This window comes from Bombina bombina, chromosome 2 (assembly GCF_027579735.1).
Source record: "Bombina bombina isolate aBomBom1 chromosome 2, aBomBom1.pri, whole genome shotgun sequence".
Taxonomy (NCBI): Eukaryota; Metazoa; Chordata; class Amphibia; order Anura; family Bombinatoridae; genus Bombina; species Bombina bombina.
The window spans coordinates 756,707,252-756,727,841 of record NC_069500.1 but is presented as its reverse complement, the minus strand read 5'-3'; the positions used below and the strand labels follow the sequence as shown (position 1 = coordinate 756,727,841).

The 20,590-nt window shown below is 40.3% G+C and overlaps 1 protein-coding gene across 1 annotated transcript in view; it reads right to left on the bottom strand.

Annotated features, from left to right (window-relative positions):
* The window catches only part of FCHO1 (FCH and mu domain containing endocytic adaptor 1), an 802,768-nt gene that overhangs the window by 653,625 nt on the left and 128,553 nt on the right, over window positions 1-20,590 (bottom strand). Inside the window, exons 7-10 of the mRNA XM_053702869.1 lie at window positions 12,221-12,373; window positions 9,794-9,898; window positions 9,071-9,169; window positions 1,372-1,468 (exon numbers count right to left, since the gene is read on the bottom strand). Of these exons, the coding sequence (XP_053558844.1) occupies window positions 1,372-1,468; window positions 9,071-9,169; window positions 9,794-9,898; window positions 12,221-12,373 (454 nt within the window). The remainder of the gene's footprint in view (window positions 1-1,371; window positions 1,469-9,070; window positions 9,170-9,793; window positions 9,899-12,220; window positions 12,374-20,590) is intronic.

Sequence of the window (20,590 nt, the reverse complement as noted above, 5' to 3'; positions counted from 1 at the left end):
GGAAGCATCCGCTTTTGAAAAGTTTTGCTCAGGAAAAATCTTTTCCCTATAACTTAAAGCACTCTAAATACATGAGGGACAGAAAGGGATTGGTGGTTCCACATTTGCATCCAAGTAACATTTTGCAAGGCTCCTATGTCCATACTTAATCACAAAGATAACAATATGCATTAAAAACTTTAATTTTGACAAAAAAAAAAATTTATGTTAAAAAAAAAAAAAAAAACTTTACTGTCTCTTTAAATTTAAAAGTTAAACTTTTTTACTGCATGTGAGAAAAAGTGTTTTAACACCATACACAAGAAAAAAAAGAGACACACCTACACCTCAGCAGCTCTGCTGGAGGTGCCTACCTCACTGCAAGACCGGAGCCTCTCTCTTCCTTCTGGCAAACGACTTCCGTTGACTCGATAGGGAAAACGATGCAGCAACCCTCCTGACCTATAAACGCCTGCTCCTTATATCAGAAAAACATGCGATTCTAGGCAGAGGAACCATCCGGTGTGTACAGTGTAGACTGTATCCAGATAGAGGCGCTGAGAAAAAGCGTGCAAAACGGAAAATCCGCCCTTCATGGGCGTGGCTAACCTAGACAACACTGTCCCGGGTGTTATACAGTGTTAAAAATAACGCCATAGTACTGAACCACCATACAAAAGCTTATCTCCCAGCCCAGTGCCTGTACATGCTGTCTGGTTCTCTCAGACTCTGAGAGTCTTACTTGTCCCAAAGTACCTACGTTTGCCCTGCAACGATAAGCCCCTTATGTAATATATTGAATGATAAAAGTGCTCCTTTTTCCTCTAAGTGTCCCAGGAAAAAAAAAATCAAGCACTTACCTCATATCTGCCTGACAGCAAAAGCAGTTCAACAGGTTTGAGGGGTCTTATCCCCCACATGGACCTGTGAAGAAAAAGAAAGTCCTGAATATATATTCCTCAGGTTTTCAGGGTTATGGCAGCAACAATATGGGAGGCGCAGTGAGAATTATGTCCCACAAGTTCCCACTGCTCTAAAGCCACCAAAGCCCTACTAAAGAGGCTGATATGGACTACGGCTATGCCCCAGGACAAAGCAGCACAATCTTGCACTACTTTATAAATAATAAACTTTTGATTGAAAAATCTTTACTTTACCACTTCCTATCACGTAGGCAAAGAGAATGACTGGGGTGGGAGGGAAGGGAGGAGCTATTTAACAGCTCTGCTGTGGTGCTCTTTGCCTCCTCCTGTTGACCAGGAGGTGAATATCCCATTAGTAATTAAGATGATCTGTGGACTCATTGTTTCATAAAAAGGAAAGAGCGTTTTAAAGTAATTTCTAAGAGTCATTCTCACTGCTTTAGTCATCCACAATAACATAAGTTCTCACCTGGACGATCTGTTCCAGTCCCATTGCTCTCTGCAAATTTCATGATCAGTTTCTCTATAGCCACATTCTCCATGTTATGTTTAAATTCTTCATGAACCTGTATTAAAAATAAAATAGGTTTTAGGACAAAAGAAAGAAAATAAGAGGACTCTTAATTCAAAAATGTATCAACCAACCCAAGCCTTCTGAAAAAAAAATGACAGCCCTCAGGAACAAAAAAGAGGGTATATATTGCACAGAACCCTATTAAAGAGGACAAAAGACCATCAAATACAGTAGAATAGCATAATCAGCAAATGCATAATAAAAAGACAACGCAAGGGCACGTAGTCTGAATTTCAGATGAGTAGTCGATTTCAGATTTCAAAGTTAGTTTTAATTGTCCTTCGCCCTGCACATTTTGGTATCATATCCCTTTAATTAAAGAAATATTGGAGTGATATAGCTCAGAATTTCCGGTTTCCATACATAATTTTGAAAGTCTGCTTTACTAAAACAAAACAAAAAATTATATAAAAATATGCTTCTTTAAATTAATAAACAAAACAACACACAAAAAAAAAACACACGTTTATATTCAGCAAACATCATGCATTAAAAGGTCCATAATAAACAATCCCATTTTTTTTCAATATTATATAAATATACTGTTTTTTAAATTAAACGTTATTTTAAAATGGTTTACTTTTTTATAGCAAAATTCTTACTTCAAAGTTTCTAAAGTAGTCCCACAGCAAGGTATTTTAAAATGTCCAAGAAATGGGCATTTTTTTCCCCGAGCCCTCATGTCTAATCAGCGTATGCCTGCTTGGGAGCGGGAACACTATAGCACAATGACGGTAGAAGTCCAGACCACCAACTGACATGGTAGCAAAGGAACTGGTTTCACTTAGCAACGCATACACCAGCCCTGCTAGTGTGTCAGTTTTGACAATGTGCTGGAGCAGGATGAAGAGTACAATAAGACATCCAACTGTTGGACTAGAATTTACATTCACTATTATAGGCTATAAAATAATTGGGCATTGACATAACATATAATAATGTTTGAGATTTTAGTCTTACAATGCGAGTCCAATGGATGTCTTATTTTTCTCTTCATTGGGCTCCAGCACATTGGTCAAACTGACACGCTAGCAGGGCTGGTGTATACAATGCTAAGGAAAACCAGTTTCTCTTCTAGCATGTCAGTCGGCGGTCTGTGCATCTACTGTCATTGCACTAGTGTGTCATTTGGATTTTGCTGGTCTTAGCATGTGCATTCTGAATAGGTTTTTCATTAACACACAATACGATTTAATATCAGCTGTACAGGACGCTTTAAAATGTTGCTATAGCAACCACTGCCAAGCACATCTTTCGTGAGCGAGCACTGAGGGGCCGTATCGGGTTTTGATTGACAGCTAGCACTTGTTTGCAGAAGCTATGCATAGCTAGATGCTGTCACTAATGTGCAGGCTCCGACTCCCATCTCAGTCTTATGACTCTGATGATAATTGAGACCAGAATCTGCAACTTTCATGGGCAGTTGAAGGTACATAACTTTGCGAGATAAACATTAAATATTTAAAAAAAAGGTATATATTGGAAAAATGTCAAGACCATCATAAAGTTCATTCCCATCTTCTTTCAAACATGCAAAGGTCACTATCATACTCAAAAACCCATCCCTTGACCCCAATTCTCCTGAGAACTACCGCCCCATATCACTGCTTTCTCCAACACCAAAAATCCTTGAAAAACTAGTTTACAATCGCCTAATCTACTTCTTGTCCACCAACTCCTTGCTTGACCCCCTGCAATCTGGATTCCGCCCAAACACTCAACTGAGACTGCCCTTACCAAGGTTACTAACGATCTTATTTCTGGTAAAAGTAATGGCCACTATATACTTTTCTGACTTGACCTCTCTGCTGCCTTCAACACAGTTGACCATCATCTCCTCCTACAGACCCTTAGCACTTTTGGCCTATGTGACACTGCTTTCTTGGATTCACTCTTATCTTTCTCACAGGTCTTTTTCTGAGTCATTTGCTGGCGACTCCTCCTCTCCAATGCCTCTGTCTGTTGGAGTACCTCAAGGATCTGTTCTGGGTCCTCTACTCTTCTCCATTTATACTTCTTCATTGGGTAAACTTATCAGTTATGGCTTCAAATATCACCTCTATGCTGATGACACCCAGATCTACCTCTCCACCCCTGCTCTCTCTCCTTCTGTCCTTTCTCATGTCAGCAACTGCTCATCTGGTATTTCTTCCTAGATGGCCTCTCACCACCTAAAGATTAACATGTCCAAAACTGAGCTCCTTCTAATCCCCCCCCCCCTCAAGCTCTACACTGACTTCTGACTTTTCTATCCCTGTCAACGGCATCACCATCTTCCCATCACCCCAAGTCCGCTGCCTCAGAGTTACACTTGACTCAAATCTATCCTTTGTCCCCCACATCCAATCGCTTTCTTCATCCTGCAGCAACTACCTACACAATATTTCCAAGATTCGCCCTTTTCTGAGCGCCAACACCACAAAGCAAATAATCCACTCCCTTGTTATTTCCTGACTTGACCACTGCAATAACCTACTTACTGGCCTTCCTATTTTACACCTTTCCCCCCTTCAATCCATCCTAAAGGCTTCTGCCAGGCTAATTCACCTTTCCCATCGCTCTGTATCTGCTGCATGCTGCTCCCCACTACCTATTCTCTCTAATCAACAAGTATACTACAGCCCGCCCACTAAGATCCAACAATGACCTGCTCCTTGCATCTTCGACTATCACTTCTTCCCATACTAGACTGTAGGACTTCTGTCGTGCAGCACCTACCCTCTGGAACACTCTCCCTCGTGCTGTCAGGCTTTGCCCTAATCTTTCTTCCTTTAAATGCTCCCTGAAGACTTTTTGTTCAGAGAAGTCTACCACCCAACTCAGTAATAAATTAATTTCAATTACTTAACATCTCCCTCATAACTCTGCATTAACATCTTTCTCGATCTTGTAGTCCTCACCTCCTGTTTCTCAACCTCCTACCCTTCTAGATTGTAAGTTCCCACGGCCCTCAATTCCTCCTGTATTTGCTTGTAAACTTTTGTCCTGTCTCTTATAAGTTTGATCTCATTGTTTTATTTAAATTAATTGTAACCATGGACAGCGCTACAGAATATGTTGGCGCTTCATAAATAAAGAATAATAATAATAATAATAATAATAAGTTTATTAACCCTTTCTTTTTAAAAAAACGTTTACAAAGGCCCTTTGAACCTAATACATCATTTCCATGTTGCTTTGCTTTGATTTGTACTTTTTCGAAACTGAATGGAATTGAAAAAGCAATATATGGGTCAGGAGAGCTTTAAGGAATACTAAACCTAATTTTTTTTATCTTTAATAATTCAGATAGAACATGCAATTTTAAGCAACTTTCTAATTTATTACTACTATACATTTTTATTTGTTCTCTTGCTATTTTTATTTAAAAAGTAGGAATTTAAAACTTAGGAGCCAGCCCATTTTAGGTTCAGCACCATGGATAGTGCTTGCTTATTGGTGGATGGAGTTTGCAAACCAATAAGCAAGCATAACCCAAGTTCTCAACCAAAAATGGGCCGGCTCTCAAGCTTTACATTCCTGCTTTTTAAATAAAGATTGCAAGAGAACAAAGAAAAATTGATAATAGGAGTAAAGGTGCTTAAAATTGCAGGTTTTATCTGAATCATTAAAGAAAAGAAAAAATTAAGTTTAGTGTCCCTTTCAATACATTCTTATAGAATTAAGTGGTGCATTATAGAGCTCCTACTAAATTTGTAATTTCTTTACACAAAAACATCAGATATGCAAAAAAGAAAATGTATGCCTGATAAATGTATTTCTTTTTGGACACGATGAGTCCACGGATCATCTTAATTACTAATGGGATATTCACCTCCTGGTCAGCAGGAGGAGGCAAAGAGCGCCACAGCAGAGCTGTTAAATAGCTCTTCACTTCCCTCCCACTCCAGTCATTCGACCAAAGTTAGGAAGAGAAAGGAAAAGCCAAGGTGCAGAGGTGTCTGAAGTTTACATAACCCACAACCTGTATTACAAGAACATAGCGGGCCGTGCACTCATATCAAAAAAGAAATAAATTTATCAGGTAAGCACGGATCCTCTTAATTACTAATGGGATTTAATACTCAAGCTAGAGTACACAGATGATACAGGAGGGACAAGACAGAGAACCTAAACGGAAGGCACCACTGCTTGAAGAACCTTTCTCCCAAAAGCGGCCTCAGCCGAGGCAAGTGTGTCAAATTTGTAGAACTTTGAAAAAGTGTGAAGAGAGGACCAAGTTGCAGCCTTGCAAATCTGTTCCACAGAAGCTTAATTTTTGAATGCCCATGAGGAAGCAACAGCCCTTGTGGAATAAGCCGTAACCCTCTAGGGAGGCTGCTGTCCAGCAGTCTCATATGCAAAACGTATGATACTCTTCAGCCAAAAAGAGAAGTAGCCGTAGCTTTCTGTCCTTTATGTTTTCCTGAGAAAATCACAAACAAGGAAGAAGACTGACAAAAGTCCTTAGTCGTCTGTAAGTAAAACTTTAAAGCACGGACCATGTCTAAATTGCGCAGAAGACGTTCTTTCTGAGAAGAAGGATTAGGACACAAAGAAGGAACAACAATCTCCTGATTAATGTCCTATCAGAAACAACCTTAGGAAGAAATCCTAGTTTAGTACGTAAACCTACCTTATCTGAATGGAAAATAATGTAAGGAGAATCGCACTGCAATGCCGAGAGTTCTGACACTCTACGAGCTGAAGAAATAGCAACAAGAAATAGAACTTTCCAAGATAACAACTTAATATCTAAGGAATGCATAGGCTCAAATGGAGCCCCTTGAAGAACTTTGAGAACTAAATTAAGACTCCATGGAGGAGTAACTTGTTTGAATAGAGGCCTGATCCTGACCAAGGCCTGACAAAAAGATTGAACATCTGGGACATCCGCCAGATGTTTGTGTAACAAAAATAGATAAAGCAGAGATTTGACCCTTTAGGGAACTCGTCGATAAACTCTTCTCCAAACCCTCTTGGAGAAAAGACAAAATTATAGGAATCCTAACCTTACTCCATGAGTAGCCCTTGGATTCACACCAATAAAGATATTTACGCCAAATCTTATGGTAAATACTTCTAGTCACAGGCTTACAAGCCTGAATCATGGTCTCTATGACCGAATCAGAATATCCCCGCTTGGATAAAAATAAGCATTCAATCTCCAAGCAGTCAGCTTCAGAGAAACTAGATTTGGATGAAGGAAGGGCCCCTGAATCAGAAGGTCCTTCCTTAACGGGAGTCTCCACGGTGGCAGAGATGCCATTTCCACAAGATCCACATACCAAATCCTGTGAGGCCAAGCCGGAGCTATGAGGATCACCGAAGCTCTCTCCTGTTTGATTTGAGCAATTACCTGAGGAAGGAACGCAAACGGAGGAAATAGGTATGCTAGACTGAATGTCCAAGGGACCGCCAGAGCATCTATCAGCTCCGCCTGGGGGTCCCTGGACCTCGACCCGATCTCAAGAGCTTGGCATTCTGTCGAGATGCCATGAGATCCAATTCCGGTTGACCCCACTTGAGAATCAGGTTGGAAAACACTTCCAGATGGAGTTCCCACTCCCCCGGATGAAAAGTCTGCCTGCTCAGAAAATTCGCCTCCCAATTGTCCACCCCTGGGATGCTGATTGCCGACAGGTAACAAGAGTGGGCTTCTGCCCACTGGATTATTTTGGTTACCTCTGTCATCGCTAAGGAACTCCTCGTTCCTCCTTGATGATTGATGTAAGTCACTGAAGTTATGTTGTCTGACTGGAACCTGATAAACCGGAGTGAGAATAACTGGGGCCAGGCCAGAAGGGCATTGAAGATTGCCCTCAGTTCTAGAATGTTTATAAGAAGAGCAGCCTCTGGACTGAGTCCAAACTCCCTGTTCCTTCAGAGAGCCCCAGACTGCTCCCCACCCCAGAAGGCTGGCGTCTGTTGTCACAATCACCAAAGACGGTCTGTGAAAGCAGGTTCCCTGGGAGAGATGATCCAGAGACAACCACCATTGAAGAGAGTACCTTGTCTCCTGCTCCAGAGTTATTCGAGGAGACAAGTCTGCATAATCTCTGTTCCATTGCCTGAGCATGCTTAGCAGCTATGTCTTTTAATGTAACTCCAGCGGGCGCTAGAGCAGAAGTACAGGGCACCGTTTGAGTGGGCGCTAAAATTTGGGACGCTTGGGGAGAAAGCTGCAGCATACCCTGAATCTCGTCATTAGACTCTTGGGAAGCATCCCCTCTTGAAGAGTTTTGCTCAGGAAAAATCTTTTCCCTATAACCTATAACTTTTCCCTCTCAATACATGAGGGACAGAAAGGGATTGGTGGTTCCACATTTGCATCCAAACACATGGAGCAAGTAACACTTTGCGAGGCTCCTAAGTCCATACTGAATCACAATAATAGGAATATGCAATAAAAACTAATTTTGTAAAAAAAAGTTTGAATGTAAAAAATGTTACTGTCTCTTTAAATTTTAAAGTAAAACTTTTATACTGCGTGTGTTAAAAACCGTAATTAAAGCAGCACACAGAAAGAAAAAAAAGACACCCCTACACCTCTGCTGAGGTGCCTACCTGACTGCAAGACCAGAGAGCCTCTCTCTCCCTTCTGGCAAACGATCCGTTGACTCAAAAGGGAAAAAAAAAAAAAAAAGATACAGCAACCCTCCTGCCCTAGAAACACCTGCTCCTGTTGAAAAACATGCGTTTCTAGGTAGAGGGACTATCCAGTGTGTATCCGGCTTAGACTGTCTTCCTGATAGAGGCGAGAGAAAGAGCGAGCGAAACGGAAGATCCGTCCATCGTTGGTGTGGCTTAACCTCAACAGTAGTCCCCGGGCGTAATATAGTGTAAAACATAACACCATAGTACTGTAACTACCATATAAGAGCTTGTCTCCCAGCCCCAGTGCCTGTACACGCTGTCTGGTTCTCCCAGATACTAAGAGTGTCATTTGTCCCAAAGTGCCTATGTTTGCCCTGCAACGATAAGCCCCTTATGTGATGTATTGGATAATAAAAGTGCTCCTTTTCCTCTAAGTCTTCCCAGGAAAATATCAAGCACTTACCTTATATGTCTGCCTGACAGCAAAGGCAGTTCACCAGGTTTGAGGGGTCCTATCCCCCACATGGACCTGTGAAGAAAAATAAATTCCTGAATATATATTCCTCAGGGTTATGGCAGCAACAATATGGGAGGCGCAGTGAGAATTATGTCCCACAAGTTCCCACTGCTCTAAAGCCACCAAAGCCCTACTAAAGAGGCTGATATGGACTACGGCTATGCCCCAGGACAAAGCAGCACAATCTTGCACTACTTTAAAAAAATAATAAACTCTTGATTGAAGAATCTTTTCTAACACCTCACTTTACCACTTCCTAGCACTAAAGTAGGCAAAGAGAATGACTGGGGTGGGAGGGAAGGGAGGAGCTATTTAACAGCTCTGCTGTGGTGCTCTTTGCCTCCTCCTGTTGACCAGGAGGTGAATATCCCATTAGTAATTAAGATGATCCGTGGACTCATTGTGTCACAAAAAATAAATACTCTTCTACAGAATAATTAAATTATCTCCTTAGAGCATTGTTTTAGTTTCCATTCACTGAATAACACTACATGCAATTACCTGTCCAATTTGCACATGTGTATCTTCCATGGAATGTGAATATGCAGCAACAAGACGCTTCATGTGTTTGAGGTGAATGGCCTCTGTATCTTGGAATCTCTGAAAGAAAAGAATAGTTTGAAACCTAAAAATGTTAAAGGGACAGTGAACTCAAAATTAAATTTAAATAGACTGGGTAGAGCATTACATTTTAAACAATTTTCCAATTTACTTCTAATATCAAATTTTCTTCATCCATTGTTTAAAAGCTCAGGAGTGTGCACGTATATGTGCAGCGGTTTTTCAAGAATGTTATACATTTGCAAGAGAATTAAATAGCAGCACTTTTTCCTGCTATGTAGCCGTGCACTCCTACCCATCTAAGTATCTCTTAAACAAAGAATACAAGGAGAATGAAAAAAAATGTAATAGAAAAAAAAAATGGAAACTTTTTTAACATTGTATGCTCCATCTAAATCATGAGAACAATGTTGGGTTGCATGCCTCTTTAATCCAATTCCCTGACAACCATTTGTACATTTCTTATGTATCTATCCATTATACAACAATCAAGATTTCTCTTTCGCTGCCCCGCTCTCATTAAAGATGGGTCATCTCTATGCTGCGATATTTACAATTGGTAGATATAGCTACTTTCTCTCAGTGGATTTAAAGATTCCCCTTTTTTTACATCTAGCCAAGATTTGACAAGGATGTGATACATGTCAAAAGAACTTCACAGACCTGTGCTGACTGAAGCATCTTTTCCTCAAACTCCTTGCGCACAGAGTTGTACTTCTCCACAGAGCAGCGCAGATTCTCTGCAGCTTTCTTGGTCTTGAGTTCTGCCTGGGACATAAAAGGAAAAACTTGAGACGTTGCCTATTTGTGGTGATAAAATTGCATCTGAAAGAATGCATTGTGTCCGTTCATGTGCACAATAACAAAACAAAATGCATGGCCATCCTAAAGGGATAAAACTGTCATGATTCAGATAGAGCAGGCAATTTTAAGCAACTTTTTAAATTTACTCCTATTAATTTTATTTATTCTCTTGGTATCTTTATTTGAAAAGGCTGGAATGTAAGCATAGGAGTCAGCCTTTTTTTTGTTCAGCACCCTGGGTAGCGCTTGCTGATTGGTGGCTACATTTAGACACCAATCAGCAAGCTCTACCCAAGTGCCGAACTAAAAGTGGGCCAGCTGCTAAGCTTTACATTCCTGCATTTTCAAAGATACCAAGAGAACGAAGAAAAATGAATAGCAGTAAATTAGAAAGTTGCTTAAAATTGCATGCTCTATCTGAATCATGAAAGTTTATATTTTGACTAAACTATTCCTTTAAGTATGTAACAGATTACATCAGTATCATTTGCAGTTCATTTCATCTCAAAATTAATTACAAACTTCATTGGCCAGAATTGTTCTCATTGGGAATAGAATAGCACTTTAAAAATCACTGAAATCTATGGAGGGTATAGGTGGACAATCTCAAATTGAATAAACTGAGCAGTATTGTATTCAGAACCCCCCCCCCCCCACCTTTTTCAAAAACTTTATTAAAAACATTGTCAGCCAGTATAAACATGGAAATTGCATTTTCATATCAGGTCTTAATAATCAAATATGTGCATCTGTCATCAATGTATACATACTAACAGAGGAATGAAAGTTTTGTTCCATACCTTTTCACTCAGATAATAAAGTATTGTTTGCGGACTACAAAAATAAGTAAAACGCTAGAAATATAGGTTTCCACTTAGTCTTAAAATAATTGCACCTGCATATTATAATCATATAAACCTTAAAAGGGATACTAAACCCAATTTTCTTTCTTTAATGATTCAGATAGAGCATGCAATTTTAAGCAAGTTTCTCCTACTATCAATTGTTATTTGTTCTCTTGCTATCTTTATTTAAAAAGCAGGAATGTAAAGCATAAGAGCCAGCCCATTTTTGGTTCAGAAACTGGATTATCCTTGTTAATTGGTGGCTAAATGTCAGCCACCAATAAGCAAGCGCTATCCATGGTGCTTTTTAAATAAAAGACAGCAAGAGAACAAAGAAAAAATGATAATAGGAGTAAACTAGAAAATTGCATGCTCTATCAAGAAAGTTTAATTTTGACTTTAGTGTCCATTTAAGTGTGATCAGAGGTCTTTTCAGTGACCGGTCCAAGCTAGATTGCTTTGGTTAACTAGCAGATAATGATGTCAATTAACTTTATTGGTCCCCAGGACCTTTTTAATAGGTGCACCACCCAGCTGATTTTATGCACCACCCAGCTAAAATGTAAATAGATCAGTCAACTGAAAATATTTATTGTTTAAAAAAAAAATAGATAATCCATTTATTACCCATTCCCCAGTTGTGCATAACCAACACTGTTATATTAACCTCTTAAGGACTTATGACGGAATTTTACCGTCATAAAACAATTGAGCAAACTGAAAGCTGTGTCCTTAAAGGGTTAATATGTTTACCTCTGATTACCTTGTATCCAAGCATCTGCAGATTGTCCCCTTATTTCAGTTCTTTTGACAGATTTGCATTTTAGACAATCAGTGCTGATTACGCCATAAATGTGTTCTCTTGGTATTCTTAGTTAAAAGCTAAACCTAGGAGGCTCATATACAAATTTCTTAGCCCTTGAAGGCCGCCTCTTATCTGAATGCATTTCAACAGTTTTTCACAACTAGAGGGCGTTAGTTGCGTGCCATATTAGATAAACATTGTGCTCACGCCCATGGAGTTACCTAGGAATCAGCCGTTTGCAGAAGCTGAGATACAAGGTAATCCCAGAGGTAAAAAAAAGTATATTAATATATCAGTTGGTTATGTAAAACTGGGGAATGGGTAATAAAGGGATTATCTATCTTTTTAAACAATAACAATTCTGGTGTAGTCTGCCCCTTTAAAATCACATGCTCTAATGGATAATAAAGGGCCTTTAAACAAGATTCCTTTAAATAAGATTCCTTTAAATAAGATTCACGGGTGTTCAATCTTTAAGAGTTTGCACTACGATTTGAGCATGCTTACTATATATGCGGTTCACATGTCACTATTGTTTAGATTCCCACTTTTAATTTTATATTTGCCTCTTTATAGGTTCACGTTATCATATGTACCAGTACTTTGCTTCAGGTTTCTCAAAATCAAGGTCCTCACCTTGTCCAACTCTTTCTGTGGGCAGCCCTCTCTTCTAAGTCGTTCTTGCTCAGAAAATCTGCTGCAGTAACTATCCCTGGATTTCTGTAGCAGCTGGGAACTGCATTGTAGCAGCTGTATGGCCTCCAAAGTTCCAGACATCTCTTCTTTGGACTGCAATATAAAGAAAAGAATAAGATACAGGCATGTTACCACCAGATGAAAGCTTGCACCTAAACACTCACTCTCCAAGTGTTAAAAAAGGCTAAACAGGACTTGCAGAGAACAGCACAGCGCATGTGCCCAACACAAATGTTGATTGGTTAAAGGGATAGTAAACACCAAAAATGTTATTGTTTAAAAAGATAGATAATCCCTTTATTTACCATTCTCCAGTTTTGCATAACCAGCATTGTTATATTAATACACTTTTTACCTGTAATTACCTTGTATCTAAGCTTCTGCTGACTGCCTCCTTATCTCAGATCTTTTGACAGACTTGCATTTCAGGCAATTAGTGCCGACTCTTAAAAAACTTCACGTGCATGAGCACAATGTTATCTAGATGAAACACATGAACTAACGCCCTATAGCTGTGAAAAACTCTCAAATGCATTCAAATTAGAGGCGGCCTTCAAGGGCTTAGAAATTAGTATATGAGCCTATCTAGTATTAGCCTTCAACTAAGAATAACAAAAGAACAAAGCAAATTTGAGGATAAAAGTAAATTAGAAAGTTGTTTAAAATGACATGCCCTATCTGAATCATGAAAGTATAATTTGACTTTAACCTGCTCTGTACACTGTAAAAACACTGCATCAAATGCAAGCCCATTAGGCACAAATAGTTTAAAAAGCTAGAGTAAAACTTTTTCAAATATATTTTGCACTGCAAGGGGATCATTAATCACAGCAGAATTGCATAATCAACAAATGCACAAATTTCAAAATGCCCTCCTATTTATTGCACTCTGTATCATGTGACAGCCATCAGCCAATCAGACTCACTATGAACTCTTGCACATGCTTAGTAGGAGCTGGTGCCTCATAAAATAGGCATATAAAAACATAATTTATGCAAGAACCTACCTGATAAATTCATTTATTTCATAATGGCAAGAGTCCATGAGCTAGGGACGTATAGGATATACATTCCTACCAGGAGGGGGAAAAGTTTCCCAAACCTCAAAATGCCTATAAATACACCTCCCACCACAAACATACCTCAGTTTTAACGTATAGCCAAGTAGGGAGGTGTAAAAAGGAGTAAAAAAAGCATACAAAAAGAGTAACTGGAAAAAAATAATGTGCTTTTATACAAAAAAAATCATAACCACCAAAAAAGGGTGGGTCTTATGGACTCTTGCCACTATGAAAGAATTTAGAGTAACTGGAAAAAAATAATGTGCTTTTATACAAAAAAAATCATAACCACCAAAAAAGGGTGGGTCTTATGGACTCTTGCCACTATGAAAGAAAACAAAATTTATGCTTACCTGATAAATTCCTTTCTCCTGTAGTGTGGTCAGTCCACGGGTCATCATTACTTCTAGGATATTAACTCCTCCCCAACAGGAAGTGCAAGAGGATCACCTAGCAGAGCTGCTATATAGCTCCTCCCCTCTACGTCACACCCAGTCATTCGACCGAGAACCAACGAGAAAGGAGAAGCCAAAGGGTGCAGTGGTGACTGGAGTATAATTTAAAAATTTAGACCTGCCATAAAAACAGGGCGGGCCGTGGACTGACCACACTACAGGAGAAAGGAATTTATCAGGTAAGCATAAATTTTGTTTTCTCCTGTTAAGTATGGTCAGTCCACGGGTCATCATTACTTCTGGGATACCAATACCAAAGCTAAAGTACACGGATGACGGGAGGGACAGGCAGGCTCTTTATACGGAAGGAACCACTGCCTGAAGAACCTTTCTCCCAAAAACAGCCTCCGAAGAAGCAAAAGTGTCAAATTTGTAAAATTTGTAAAAAGTATGAAGAGAAGACCAAGTTGCAGCCTTGCAAATCTGTTCAACAGTAGCCTCATTCTTAAAGGCCCAAGTGGAAGCCACAGCTCTAGTAGAATGAGCTGTAATTCTTTCAGGAGGCTGCTGTCCAGCAGTCTCATAAGCTAAACGTATTATGCTACGAAGCCAAAAAGAGAGAGAGGTAGCCGAAGCTTTTTGACCTCTCCTCTGACCAGAATAAACGACAAACAGGGAAGACGTTTGACGAAAATCCTTAGTTGCCTGTAGATAAAATTTCAGGGCACGGACTACATCTAGATTGTGTAGAAGACGTTCCTTCTTCGAAGAAGGATTAGGACACAAGGACAACAATCTCTTGATTGATATTCCTGTTAGTGACCACCTTAGGTAAGAACCCAGGTTTAGTACGCAGAACTACCTTGTCTGAATGAAAAATCAGATAAGGAGAATCACAATGTAAGGCAGATAACTCAGAGACTCTTCGAGCCGAGGAAATAGCCATTAAAAACAGAACTTTCCAAGATAACAGCTTGATATCAATGGAATGAAGGGGTTCAAACGGAACACCCTGTAAAACATTAAGAACTAAGTTCAAACTCCATGGTGGAGCAACAGTTTTAAACACAGGCTTGATCCTGGCCAAAGCCTGACAAAAAGCTTGAACGTCCGGAACCTCTGACAGACGTTTGTGTAAAAGAATGGACAGAGCTGAAATCTGTCCCTTTAAGGAACTAGCGGATAAACCCTTTTCTAAACCTTCTTGTAGAAAAGACAATATCCTAGGAATCCTAACCTTACTCCATGAGTAACTTTTGGATTCGCACCAATATAAGTATTTACGCCATATTTTATGGTAAATCTTTCTGGTAACAGGCTTCCTAGCCTGTATTAAGGTATCAATTACGGACTCAGAAAATCCACGCTTTGATAAAATCAAGCGTTCAATTTCCATGCAGTCAGCTTCAGAGAAATTAGGTTTTGATGTTTGAAAGGACCCTGAATTAGAAGGTCCTGTCTCAGAGGCAGAGACCAAGGTGGACAGGATGACATGTCCACTAGGTCTGCATACCAGGTCCTGCGTGGCCACGCAGGCGCTATTAGAATCACCGATGCTCTCTCCTGTTTGATTCTGGCAATCAATCGAGGAAGCATCGGGAAGGGTGGAAACACATAAGCCATCCCAAAGGTCCAAGGTGCTGTCAAAGCATCTATCAGGACCGCTCCCGGATCCCTGGATCTGGACCCGTAACAAGGAAGCTTGGCGTTCTGTCGAGACGCCATGAGATCTATCTCTGGTTTGCCCCAACGTCGAAGTATTTGGGCAAAGACCTCCGGATGAAGTTCCCACTCCCCCGGATGAAAAGTCTGACGACTTAGGAAATCCGCCTCCCAGTTCTCCACTCCCGGGATGTGGATTGCTGACAGGTGGCAAGAGTGAAACTCTGCCCAGCGAATTATCTTTGATACTTCCATCATCGCTAGGGAGCTTCTTGTCCCTCCTTGATGGTTGATGTAAGCTACAGTCGTGATGTTGTCCGACTGAAACCTGATGAACCCCCGAGTTGTTAACTGGGGCCAAGCCAGAAGAGCATTGAGAACTGCTCTCAATTCCAGAATGTTTATAGGCAGGAGACTCTCCTCCCTGAGTCCATGATCCCTGAGCCTTCAGAGAATTCCAGACAGCGCCCCAACCTAGTAGGCTGGCGTCTGTTGTTACAATTGCCCAATCCGGCCTGCTGAATGGCATCCCCCTGGACAGATGTGGCCGAGAAAGCCACCACAGAAGAGAATTTCTGGTCTCTTGATCCAGATTCAGAGTAGGGGACAAATCTGAGTAATCCCCATTCCACTGACTTAGCATGCACAATTGCAGCGGTCTGAGATGTAGGCGTGCAAAGGGTACTATGTCCATTGCCGCTACCATTAAGCCGATCACCTCCATGCATTGAGCTACTGACGGGTGTTGAATGGAATGAAGGACACAGGCATGCATTTTGAAGCTTTGTTAACCTGTCCTATGTCAGGTAAATCTTCATTTCTACAGAATCTATAAGAGTCCCCAAGAAGGGAACTCTTGTGAGTGGAAAGAGAGAACTCTTCTTTTCGTTCACCTTCCATCCATGCGACCTTAGAAATGCCAGTACTAACTCTGTATGAGACTTGGCAGTTTGAAAGCTTGAAGCTTGTATCAGAATGTCGTCTAGGTACGGAGCTACCGAAATTCCTCGCGGTCTTAGTACCGCCAGAAGAGCACCCAGAACCTTTGTGAAGATTCTTGGAGCCGTAGCCAATCCGAATGGAAGAGCTACAAACTGGTAATGCCTGTCTAGGAAGGCAAACCTTAGATACCGGTAATGATCTTTGTGAATCGGTATGTGAAGGTAAGCATCCTTTAAATCCACTGTGGTCATGTACTGACCCTTTTGGATCATGGGTAGGATTGTCCGAATAGTTTCCATTTTGAACGATGGAACTCTTAGGAATTTGTTTAGGATCTTTAAATCCAAGATTGGCCTGAAGGTTCCCTCTTTTTTGGGAACCACAAACAGATTTGAGTAAAACCCCTGTCCATGTTCCGACTGCGGAACCGGATGGATCACTCCCATTAGTAAAAGATCTTGTACACAGCGTAGAAACGCCTCTTTCTTTATTTGGTTTGTTGACAACCTTGACAGATGAAATCTCCCTTTTGGGGGAGAGGATTTGAAGTCCAGAAGATATCCCTGAGATATGATCTCTAACGCCCAGGGATCCTGGACATCTCTTGCCCAAGCCTGGGCGAAGAGAGAAAGTCTGCCCCCCACTAGATCCGTTTCCGGATCGGGGGCCCTCGATTCATGCTGTCTTAGGGGCAGCAGCAGGTTTTCTGGCCTGCTTGCCCTTGTTCCAGGACTGGTTAGGTCTCCAGCCTTGTCTGTAGCGAGCAACAGCTCCTTCTTGTTTTGGAGCAGAGGAAGTTGATGCTGCTCCTGCCTTGAAATTACGAAAGGAACGAAAATTAGACTGTCTAGCCTTAGGTTTGGCTCTGTCTTGAGGCAGGGCATGGCCTTTACCTCCTGTAATGTTAGCGATAATTTCTTTCAAACCGGGCCAGAATAAGGTCTGCCCTTTGAAAGGTATGTTAAGTAATTTAGATTTAGAAGTAACGTCAGCTGACCAGGATTTTAGCCACAGTGCTCTGCGTGCCTGAATGGCGAATCCGGAATTCTTAGCCGTAAGTTTAGTTAAATGTACTACGGCATCTGAAACAAATGAATTAGCTAGCTTAAGTGTTTTAAGCTTGCTTGAAATCTCATCTATAGTTATTGAGTCAAGAGTCTCTTCCAGGGACTCGGACCAAAAAGCGGCCGCGGCCGAGACAGACGCAATACATGCAAGGGGTTGCAATATAAAACCTTGTTGAACAAACATTTTCTTAAGGTAACCCTCTAATTTTTTATCCATTGGATCTGAAAAGGCACAGCTATCCTCCACCGGGATAGTGGTACGCTTAGCCAGAGTAGAAACCGCTCCCTCCACCTTAGGGACCGTCTGCCATAAGTCCCGTGTGGTGGCGTCTATTGGAAACATTTTTCTAAACACAGGAGGGGGGGAAAAGGGTACACCGGGCCTATCCCACTCCTTAGTAATTATCTCTGTAAGCCTCTTAGGAATAGGAAATACGTCAGTACTCGCCGGTACCGCATAGTATCTATCCAGCCTACATAATTTCTCTGGGATTGCAACGGTGTTACAATCATTCAGAGCTGCTAATACCTCCCCTAACAGTACACGGAGGTTTTCGAGTTTAAACTTAAAATTAGAAATGTCTGAATCCATTCTATTGGGATCAGAACCGTCACCTGCAGATTGAAGCTCTCCGTCCTCATGTTCAGCATACTGTGACGCAGTATCAGACATGGCCCTATTATCAACAGCGCACTCTGTTCTCACCCCAGAGTGATCACGCTTACCTCTTAGTTCTGGTAATTTAGCCAAAACTTCAGTCATAACATTAGCCATATCCTGTAATGTGATTTGTAATGGCCGCCCTGATGTACTCGGCGCTACAATATCACGCACCTCCCGAGCGGGAGATGCAGGTACTGACACGTGAGGCGAGTTAGTCGTGCAGGGAAGAAAACAGACTTGTGACTGAATTTTCTGATGCGTAGCAAAAGCGCCAAAATAGGCCCCTCCCCCTCACACACAACAGTGAGGGAGATCAGTAAACTGTCTTAAATTAAATAAAACGACTGCCAAGTGGAAAAAAACTGTGCCCAAAACAATTGTTTCACCCAGTACCTCAGATAATTAAACGATTTAACATGCCAGCAAAAACGTTTAACATCAAATAAATGAAATGTCATTAGAAAGCCTGTTGCTAGTCACTGCAAGTTAGGCTAAAGTCTTATGCATACAGTATTATCCCAGTGAAGTGCCATTCCCCAGAATACTGAAGTGTAAATATACATACATGACAGAATGATACCAGTTGCTACTACTGCATTTAAGGCTGAGCTTACATTATATCGGTATGGCAGAATTTTCTCAGTCAATTCCATTCTCAGAAAATAATATGCTGCTACATACCTCTTTGCAGGTTAACCTGCCCGCTGTCCCCTGATCTGAAGTTTACCTCACTCCTCAGATGGCCGAGAACAGCAATATGATCTTAACTACGCCGGCTAAAATCATACAAAAAACTCAGGTAGATTCTTCTTCAAATTCTACCAGAGAAGGAACAACACACTCCGGTGCTGTTTTAAAATAACAAACTTTTGATTGAAGGTATAAAACTAAGTATAATCACCACAGTCCTCTCACACATCCTATCTATTAGTTGGGTGCAAGAGAATGACTGGGTGTGATGTAGAGGGGAGGAGCTATATAGCAGCTCTGCTGGGTGATCCTCTTGCACTTCCTGTTGGGGAGGAGTTAATATCCCAGAAGTAATGATGACCCGTGGACTGACCACATTTAACAGGAGAAATTAATTTATCAGGTAAGTTCTTACATAAATTATGTTTTCTTTCATGTAAGTGGCAAGAGTCCATGAGCTAGTGACGTATGGGATATAATACCAAAGATGTGGAAATCCACAGTCACTAGAGCGGGAGGGATAAAATAAAAACAGCTATCTCTGCTGAAAAAATTAAATCCAAATAATAAAGTTTTTTTAAATTTCAAAAAACTCAAATCATAGGCAAAAAAAAAAAAAAAAAAATCAGACAGCTGCCTGAAGAACTTTTCTACCAAAGACTGCTTCTGAAGAAGCAAAATGCATCAAAATGGTAAAATTTAGTAAATGTATGCAAAGAAGACCAAGTTGCTGCTTTGCAAATCTGATCAACTGAAGCTCCATTCTTGAAAACCCAAGATATAGCGACTTATCTAGTAGAATGAGCTGTAATACGCTGAGACGAATACTGTTCTTCCTCCAAATAAGCTTTGAAAATCAAAAGCTCTGACCAAGATGCCAAAAAATGGCAGAAACTTTCAGAGTTCATCTGCAACCAGAAAAAATAACAAATAGACTAGAAATCTTACTGAAATCTAAGTAGTTTCAACATATTGCAAAATTCTTACCACATTCAAAGAATGTAAAGACCCCTTAGGAGTATTCCTAGGGATAGGACACAAAGAATAAACAATCTCTCCATTAATGTTGTTAAAAATTCACAACCGAATGCAAAAAAAATGTAAGACATTTCTCGCAAAACAGCTTATCTTGATGGAAATCAGATAAGGAGACTCACAAGAGAGAACAGACAATTCAGAAACTCTTCTAGCAGAAGAGAAAACCAAATAAATAACACACTTTCCAAGAAAGTAGATAAATAAAGAATGCATAGGCTCCAAAAACTTAAAAAACAAAATCAAGAATCCAAGGAGGAGAAATTGATTTAAATAACAGATTGTTCAGCTTCCTGATTTTCACTGTTTGGTTCAGGTTTTGTTTCATATCAAGCCTGTTTATGAAATAAGACAAAAAAAGCAGAAATTTGTCCTTTCAAAGGATTTACATACAAAATCTGAATTCAGATCATCCTGAAGAAACTGTAAAATCCTAGGCATTTAAAAGAATGCCAAGAATAATCATGAGTGGAACACCATGAAATATAGGATTTCCAAACCCTAAATTAAAATTTCCTTGAAAGATTTATAAACCTGTATCAGAGAAAAAATAACTGAGTCATAAAAACTTTGTGTTCAAATTCCATGCCTTCAAATTTAGAAATTTGAGATCCTATGAAAAACTGGGCCTTGAGACAAAAAAGGTCTGGCCTTATAAAAAAAAAAAAAAAAAAAAAAGAGAGATCAAAGCTGGCAACTAGACATTCGGACAAAGTCTGCATACCAAAATCTAAAAAGCCATGCTGGTGCTATCAGAAACACATAAGATTGTTCCATTATGATCTTAGAGATCA